The sequence below is a fragment of the Epinephelus moara genome, chromosome 8 (genome assembly GCF_006386435.1).
Source record: "Epinephelus moara isolate mb chromosome 8, YSFRI_EMoa_1.0, whole genome shotgun sequence".
NCBI lineage: Eukaryota > Metazoa > Chordata > Actinopteri > Perciformes > Serranidae > Epinephelus > Epinephelus moara.
This window is the reverse complement of record NC_065513.1, coordinates 45,888,921-45,898,328: the sequence shown is the minus strand read 5'-3', so window position 1 is coordinate 45,898,328 and position 9,408 is coordinate 45,888,921. Positions and strand designations below refer to the sequence as shown.

The 9,408-nt window shown below is 37.8% G+C and overlaps 2 protein-coding genes across 2 annotated transcripts in view; both read right to left on the bottom strand.

The window, feature by feature from the left end:
- LOC126393876 (phosphatidylinositol 3-kinase regulatory subunit alpha-like) overlaps positions 1-3,444 on the bottom strand; it is a 31,297-nt gene extending 27,853 nt beyond the window's left edge. The window contains exon 1 of the mRNA XM_050050281.1: positions 3,247-3,444. The gene's annotated coding sequence lies outside the window, so the exon portion shown is untranslated. The remainder of the gene's footprint in view (positions 1-3,246) is intronic.
- Positions 3,445-4,807: 1,363 nt separating this feature from the next.
- On the bottom strand, positions 4,808-8,748 carry zgc:101664 (uncharacterized protein LOC450064 homolog). Its single transcript, XM_050050288.1, has 3 exons — positions 8,613-8,748; positions 6,466-7,146; positions 4,808-6,174 (listed from the first exon to the last, which is right to left on the bottom strand). Exons 2-3 carry the CDS (start codon positions 7,027-7,029, stop codon positions 5,971-5,973), a joined length of 768 nt encoding a protein of 255 aa, XP_049906245.1. The 5' UTR covers positions 7,030-7,146; positions 8,613-8,748; the 3' UTR covers positions 4,808-5,970.
- Between the last annotated feature and the right edge of the window lie 660 nt (positions 8,749-9,408).

Sequence of the window (9,408 nt, the reverse complement as noted above, 5' to 3'; positions counted from 1 at the left end):
CCCATTCAAAGTTTGACATTTCAATCAGTTGCTATAGCGCCCCCCTTTGGCCAATTGATGTAATATTGCTTCATTGGCATCCTCCCATGACCCTCTACCACTGTGCCAAATTTCACATGGATTGACCAAGTCAGTGAGGAGAAAAACGTGGAACACACACACACACAGTTTTCATCATTATATTTGAGAAATAAACAAAATATTTTTTCGTTGAATAAAAGAAGCCAAAATTGTCAAATGCCAAATATCTAAACACAAGCAGCTGATATTACAAATATAATACATTCAAAAAAATTTTAATTATTATTTTAATTCAGGAACTATCAGATCAAATAATAACACAACATGTTTCAGTATCTTTTGATTCTCACTGTTACAGACACACTTCAGTCTCTGAGTGAACACAGGCTGCACTCAGTCACTGATTAATGAAGGACCGACTAAACTGCCAACTGGAAACAGAGTTTATATTCAGCGTGTCAGATAAGGAGCCGACGTGAGCTGATGCCTCTTTATTCGTCACATATGTCACGTACAGTTTCCTCCAGGAAGTGTTTAGAAACACACTCAGATCCTGTCTTATCGTGTGATCAGTTCGTCAACGACAGCATAAACAATAATCACACCTGTCACATATCTGATATCTGCTGCACGAACTCTGCTGCTCTTCTTTCTGTTTCAGGTCAGAGAAGAAGTATTCTTTTTTTAAATGGTTTTAGAGGTTAGTGGTTTGTGGAGCGTGTGGTCGACTTCATCTGGACACTTTCAGACCTGTTCTTGTATTTAACTGACAACTCAAGATTCTGACGCTTCAGTTAAATTAAAAATAAACACATAATAATGATATTACTTTACAGTTATAGAGAACTTGAGCTGAATGAACAGGAAATTAATCAGAAACTACTTTGAGAAACTGATATAATATGTTTCTCAAGCTAAAATATAAAATCGTCCTCGATCCTGCTCCCAAATTAGTTTCATTTCTCTTTTTTCATCGTCTGTGTGAAACTGAATATCTGACAAAACAAAACACGTCAAACAGTCTTCGTCTGGTTTACAAAATTAAGATTCAATTTACTTCAGAAACACGATTAATTGAGAAAAATCATAATTATATTTACACACTGAACAGTTACGAGTCGCACCAGTGATTTTAAATGTGGTAATTTCTTGTTTGTAAACTGTTTGATTTGTTCAGATTTTTTGTTTCTGATTCTGTCTCAAAGGGCTGATTTGTTTCAGCAGACCAGGATCAATATCACGGACACCGATGGCTGTAAATTAACTTTTATTATCGATGATTAATATATAAAAAATAAGACGGGTAGGACCACAAAGTTCTTCTTACCCTTTTGAACATGAACAATATTATCTGAGCTGCTCATTCATTGTTTGTTTCTGTTTTTAATTGCTTAAAGTTTAATTTTGTTTGTTTTATTTTAATGTTCAATAAATTGACTAAAAAATGATTAATAGTTAAAACAATATAGTCATTTGCTGCAGTATATAAAAGGCAAATCAAATAGAGGCTCACAGTCGGCACACTATTTAGTATTTCAGTATTTAACATTCTCATTTAATTCTGCACTTTTTTTTGCACATCATCTTATATGTATTATATGTATGTTCTCTGGTGTATATAATGTATTGTATTGTTATATTTAGATTATAAACACAGTGCTTAAAGAAGCAAACGAGTATTTCACGACACAGTGTCGAGATGTGTTGAGGGTGTGACTAATAAAACCTAAACGCTGAATCAGGGAATGACCAACATTTGTTGCTGACTGAATGAAGCAATTGATGATTAAACTTGATATAAATACATGTTAATGGTCATTTAGGACTCGTACCTACGTCAGTTTTAAATCTATTTATCTATTATTCTTTATAACACTGTCTTAACTGTACAATAATTGGTGCAATAATTCAGTTACAGCATAATAAAATCTCACATATTGTTTGTATTTAATATTCTTATTTCCACTTGTGTTGTACATCATATATATAGATAATAGAATCACACATGTATTTTCTATTTCTAATTTTGCATATTAGTGTCTATTTATATATTTATAAATGGTAATGCAGCACAAGGCACATCTTTTTGTATTTTTACACACTTGTGTTATCGATGTAGCTTATTGCACTGATTCTGGTACTGATTTTATGAGTTCCTGTCGGGAGAATATCACTGACAAGCACAATAAATGCAATATAAAGGGATTTCAGACTAAATTAAATGAGCCGAACTGATCAGTACAAAGTGTTTAACATGTCACACGATTTTTATTTCTTAAAATATACGTATATCTTACATATAAGCTGAAATGCACACAAAACACGACGGGTTTGTAAGGGGCTGTCGTTAAATAAACAGTAGGAGACCAATTCCTGTCAATATCATCACTAACAAGCAGAATATAAAGAATATTCTGGCCGCAAATATAAGCCGAACCGATCAATACGTAGTGTTTAACATGTCACGTTAATTATATTTCTTTAAATCTATGTATATTTTGAATATAAGCTACAGATGCCCCCAAAACACGCAGATTTAAAGATGCTTTCGTTAAATTAACAGACCAGTTCCTGTCAGTATACTCACTAACAAGCAGAATACAAAGAATATTCAGGCTGCATTAAATAGGCTGAACAGCTCACTACAACGTGTCGAACATGTCACACTATTAATATTTCTTTAAATACGCGTATATTATGAATATAAGCTTAAATGCACACAAAACACGCAGGGTATTAAAGGGGCTTTCGTTAAATAAACAGTCGCAACCGAGTGTCTGTCAATATAATCAGTAACAGCCAGAATAAATGTAATATAAAGAAATTTCAGACTTAATAAATAAGCCGAACTGATCAATGCAAAGTGCCCAACACGACACACTGTTTGAGTTTCTTAAAATATACGTATATTGTAATATGAGCTAAATGCAAACAAAACATGCAGAGTTTTAAAGGGACTTTCGTTAAGTAAACAATGAGGAGCGAGGAAAAACGGATGCGACCGAACAATTCCGGTACTTTCCGACCCGCTGCGTTAAACAAAGCAGAACTTAGTGCTGACTCTTCATCAACACTCACACAGAAACCCTTCATGATCACTGTTGTAAAACTGTGTCAGACATGAAGCACAGACACCGTGAATCCCTCCAGGAAACGGGAAACGACAATGCATGCCAGCGCTAGCCTAGCATGTTAGCTTGGTGTCAGTCGCTCCAACCGTCTCACCTTTTTGTAGTTCTTCACCGATTAAATCCTCCGGCTGAGCGAACAGCGGGCGCCATTATGGAGCAGGGAGCACACACGACCTCCAGGTGTCCTGCAAACTGAAATATTCCAATAGTTTTATCGATTATTTCCAATGAGAAGACACTCGTGGTTCAGCCGTCTGGATTTTAGCAGCTAGACTGGCATCAAGTTAGCAGAGACAATGGTACTTCCGGTGCGGACCGTCAAAATAAAACAAGTTTTTGAGCGTTAAAATACAAAAAAAAAAAAATGAAATAAATGTTTACTTTTAAGGAAAATCTGATCTGTTTCAATAAGTCTACAATTTACATTAACTGATTTTGTCAAGGTCTATTTTAATGATTCATTCAATACTTGTAAGAGGGAGGGCGGTGGTACAAAAGGGGCAGGCATGTCAAATAATTTTTCTAAGGGACTGTTCTTTATTTATACTTTTTTTTCGCTCCCAAAAATGATAAATATTTCCTGATTATTTGGGAAAAATATTTGACCTTTCCTTCACCATAAATTAATTATTAGAGTTTTAAAACTTACCCTTTGATGTTTGAAAGTTAAAAGTTGAGTTGAATCTTGGAGTTAAAAAAGCGTAGGTTTTTCATTCTTGTCGAGCAAACAGTTAATTTTTGGCCAAATTTTAAATAAGATGGTTTTGGTGAAATATCGTTCTTTTAAACTCAGCTTTGCTTTTTTTTTTTTTAATTCATTTTTTGGCTTAAGCCTTCATTGCACAAGATGTGTCCAAGGACTGTTGGAAATTTGAAAACCCAACACTAATTTCGGTTTTACAGTGTCTGGCTGTGATAATTATGGCGATGTTACCGTGAAAAATCTGCAGTAAAATAATTAAAAACCCTTAAAAGTTCTCTGCCCCTCTACTAAGCCCAAATAAAAAAACTTATTTCCCTCCCCAGTGCTTAAAAAAGTGTACCAATCCCTCCACTCTCATAAGTTGCAAACAGTCCCTAAGCACTGGGGAAGGATGATTGCTTTAAAAATCACCAAAATAACCATTTATCACAGCCAGAAATTACAAAAACAGAAAGTATCATTGAGTTTTCAAATTTCCGATGGTCCGTGGATACATCATGTGCGACAAAGGCTTGTGTCAGAAAAGAAAAACACGAGCAAATCTGAGCTTAAAATAGTATTTTATAAAAATCAGTTCATTCTACGTCTCATTTAAAATTTGGCCAAAGAGTGAAAAACTGAGGGGTTTTTTAACTCCAGGATTTCGGCTCCAACATTTAACATTCAAACATCAAAGGGTAAGTTTAAAATCTAATATTTAAACTGTGGAGGGACAAGTACCATAAATAAATAAGTCACACCCCAGCCACTGATAAGTTAACAACAGTCCCTTACTTGCCTGTTATATTACAGTATAACGTGCAGACTTGACAATTTCCGGATGGCTTTCAAAATAAAATACATCTGGCGAACATTTGTTGCAACATTAATGCTTTACGCAACATAACCAACAGAATAATGTTGATGTTTAGGTGGATCATGTTAGATATGCACAAAACTTCGGGTTTGTCCCACAATCTTGTTTCTACGTCACGTTCAGGGACCATACAGACGGATTTAGGAGATTACCAACGATTACAGCTGGGCTGGGAGGCAGGGCACTGACGTCACATCCGGTGGCCTAGATTTTAATGCGGCGAGTAGCGCTGTCAAGACGGGACCATAGCAACAGAAGAGAGAGTGTGGTGTGATGGGGGTGTACTGTATTCACCCTGTCCTCATTTATTCAGGTCTCTCACAAGCAGCAGCCTCCTCAGAGTGTGTGTGTGTGCGTGTGTGCGTGTGTGCGTGTGTGTGTGTGTGTGTGTCAGTGAATAGCACTGTGGGGTGACTCCCGAGTCATGTGACTGCTGCTGCGGCTTTTCCAGAACACACTGCACATCACATGCTGGGCTGAACATCCACCCCTCCATCACTACAGGCAGCTCATTAAAAATATTAAACCTTTATTTACATCAGTAAATCAACATAAGAAATACATTCACTAGCGTCTGTTCTCAGATTCATAAACACACAGAAACATTTGACACACACACAGAGACGAGTGTGTTCGAGGGTTCAGTTCATTAATGAAACAGAGTTCTATAAAATATTGATGAGGATTGTTTTCGTGACACAGAGAACGCTCAGCGTAAAAAGCTGCAGTTCAGACAATAGTTTGTACGTTCAGTGTTTATGCTGTTATCATGTTTTAGTCATGTCCTGCTCACGTGTTGGACGAGTTAAACACCACATCTTGGATTTAGGAGCCAGTTTGAACCATTTTGTCCAGCAGTCACATATTCATGGGCAGACTGTGGGACAACATGGCCCTGGGCACAGATATACAAAAGGCTCCACCACCTCTCCTACACAGGAGCAGGTGGATTTATATTTGTGTATCAGACAAATTGTTTTGTCAGTGAACCCTGTGAGCTGTAATGGAGCTGAATTTTGTAACAGTACCTTTGTTAAATGTTGCTGTTGTCCCTGGCTTCATATGAGGAGAGGAAATCTCTGCTAGGCTAATTTATACAATGTAAAATGCCATTGGCTTATGCTAATAACGTTAGCATGACTAATAAAAATGTTTGTCCCTGTCCTTCAGAAGACCAGTGATAATAATCACAGGCTGTAAACACGATTAGTAAAAACCTGAGTGTCTGTATTGATCGTAATGTTCCTGCTGAAGCTCGTCTACATGCTGAAGATGTTTCCCAGCCTTCGCACCGACAGGCCGATCCTCCCCGACAGCTGCAGCTCGTCCTTCAGGAGACGTCCCACCCGCTCGCAGTGGACGATGTCACAGAAGACCCAGATCTCCGCCCGCTCCCTCTGGATGTTGGCGTTGCACGTCGGCAGCCTGGAGCTCTGCACGGACCGGCTCAGAGCCCGCCACACCTGCAGGGAGGAGGAGCCACAGGCGGGGCGGGGGAGGGGAGGAAGACAGTGATGGAAAATTAGACGAGAAGAAGAGGAGAGGAAACAGGAGATGTAGAGAACAAGAGAACAGTGTGATACCTGCTAAACATCAACCTGTTGTCGCTGTGAGCATGTGAGCATGTTGCCTACTGTTTCATGGGCACATCATGTAAAGTTCACGGTTAGATTCCCATCCAGGTGACCTTTGGTCATCCCATTCCCTCCCCCCTCCCCACACCTACTGTCTCTCTCAAAATGAAGGTTACCCACCTGTTCGATGTCCCTGGCCGCCCCACAGTTGTGCTGACTGATGACCCACTTGGCCCTCTGGTGGAGGTGGAGCCTGTGGACGGACAACATGTGATGGAACTGCTTGGACAGCGACTGCGAGCTCGGCAGCAGGACTCCTTTCTGAGTGAAGACGCTCCAGGACCGTTTGACGGGCGAGTGTGTGACCAGGAGGCCATCTGTGTTTTCAGGAGGCAGTCTGGTGACCTGTCTCTCTGGGAGGAGACATTTCGGGGTTCCTGAGACACCAACGCCATCTTGTGGATTCTCAGGTGGTGTCTCTGCAGGTGGACGATCAACGAGACCGTCGGCGTCAGGTTTCTGTGGTTTGTCTTGTGCTGTGTGAGTGTCTGTCCCAGTGATAACAGGAGCTGGTTTGGCCGGTCTGATGGGCAGGTGGCGGTCTGCGGTGGTGTCCAGGAACCAGGGGGTGAAGACCGGAGGAGTCCGGCAGGGGAAAGACTCCAGAAGCTTCTCTGTCCTCTCCAACAGAGAGCTGAGCCCAACAGCTGATCCAGGCTGGTAGTGCAGAACCACATCCTCCATACAGACGGACAGAGATCAGAGAACGGACTGCACCACCCTCCTCCTCCTCCTCCTCGTCCTCTTCCTCCTCATGATGATGATGCCTCAGCTAGACAATGCAAGGGATGATGGGAACGTCTGTGGGAGTTCAAGCAGAACGCTGGTGACTTCAACAGTTAGCATATGAGGCCAGTGTAAACATCTGTAAACATGGACACAACTGATCTGAGAGGAGCGTGTCTAAATATCAAGTGGCGGCCGCGTCCTCCAGGAGGAGCTGGGAAGCATCTGGGGTGCTTTGCCCTGCTGCCCCCGCGACCCAGCGTCAGATAGGTGGTTGAAAATAGATGGACAAAGATCAGTTTGTCATATCGGCAGAAATCAGCATGTTGGCTGATTCTGATATTTTATGTTAAAGCCAATATCAGCAGATACCGATGATGTGCCAATATTATCGCGCATCCCGAATTTTTTTAAAAGTAAAGAAATAACTAAATAAAATGGAAATATGAAATAACAGGGTCATTTGCTCTTCTATTTGCGCTTCCCGGGAACTCTCTCGATAGCTGAAGTAACGTGTAGACTACATTTCCAATCGGTAGAATTTATTACAATATTAAGTTATATTTACATGTTTATTTATTTTATAATAAATTAATAAATAATTACATAGATTAATAATAATAATTTTAAAGTGTACCATCATGTAATAAAATCATTAAAAAATAAATAAAAATTGAATGATTAAAAATCACATTAAATTAAAAAAAAATAGATAAATAAACAATAAGGATGACATTAAAAACGTTTGTAATATTTATAACAATATTATGTAATATAATGTGATATTTATACATTTACGTATTTATTTTATAATGACTAATACATACATACATAAATTAATAATTTTTGAAAGCTGTGAAGTCAACACTATGTACCATAATATAATAAAATAAAAAGAAATAAAAATTAAATAGATAAATAAAAAGGATGCCATTTAACCCCTCTCTCTCTCTGTCTGTCTCTCTCTCTGTCTGTCTCTCTCTCTCTGTCTCTCTCTCTCTCTCTCTCTCTCTCTGTCTCTCTCTCTCTCTGTCTCAGGCCTCCATCATCCTGCCTGTCAGAAATTATCTGCTGCCACCTTGAGCCGGAGACGTGACAGTGAATCAATTACTTTCTTTTCTTTCTCTTGTTGACAGAAAACATGTATGAACGTGATGAAGCATTGACATGAGAGCAGTTATATAATTCAGCTGACATTAGGTCAGTAACAGAGCAGACAGACAACAGACTGTGGAGACACACAAACCTCTAACTTATAAAGTCAATGTGATCAAACTTCACGTTGAATCAAACTATTAACGGATCGTTTAGCATTTGGTTTATTATCTCATAATATAGTTGGCTGGTACAATTTAACACAAGTTAAACTCCTTTGTTATTTCCAGGGACCACCGGTCTCCAAAGCCCCCTCACCGGTAGCTAATGTTTTTAGCTTGTCATGCTAGCAGACGACGGCTAGCTGTCGTTAGCTAAACACAGCTAACTAACCAGAAAACGCGGATGGCGGTGTGTCAGGTGTTCAACAGGTAGCTAACACCCACCTGTACAGTCCAGTAACACCAAACACCACCTTTTAAATCCGCTGAGTGAGCTCCTTCAGTTAAAACACGGCTAACAGAGACGCTCCGACTGAAGAGCTAACATGGAGACTGTTTGCTGTGGGCGCTTCCCGTGAACTCTCGCGATAGTTGAAGTAACGTGTAGACTATATTACCAGTTGGTAGAATTTATTACAATATTATATTATATTTATTTATTTCATAATAAATTAATAAATACATACATAGATTAATAATAATAATTTTTTAAAAGTTGTGAAGTCAACACTATGTACCATATTGTAATAAAATCAATCAAAAAATAAATAAAAATTGAATTATTAAAAAATTAAATTAAATTTAAAAAAAAGATAAACAATAAGGATGACATTAAAAAAGTGTAATATTTATAACAATATTATGTAATATAATGTGACATTTATACATTTATTTATGTATTTATTGTATAATGAATAATACATACATACATAAATTAATGATTTTTGAAAGCTGTGAAGTCAACACTATGTACCATAATATAATAAAAATTAAATAGATAAATAAATAAATAAAAAGTATGGCATTAGAAAACTTTGTAATATTTATTACAATATTATGTAATATGTTGTTTTTATTTTCATTTTTAAAATAAACAAATTATTGATAATAATTTAAATTAGTTTAGAAGTCAACACCATGTACCATAATGTAAAAAAAATCAATCAGAAAATAAATAGAAGTTGAATTATTAAAAAATTAAGTTTAAAATTAAGCAAAAGTTTGTAATATTTATAACAAT

Excerpts from the sequence above, each read along its gene's own strand:
- zgc:101664 (XM_050050288.1), bottom strand. The coding sequence starts at position 7,029 with ATGGAGGATGTGGTTCTGCACTACCAGCCTGGATCAGCTGTTGGGCTC. Across the intron at positions 6,175-6,465 it reads CGGCCAGGGACATCGAACAG|GTGTGGCGGGCTCTGAGCCG; the intron begins GTGGGTAACCTT and ends TCCTCCCTGCAG.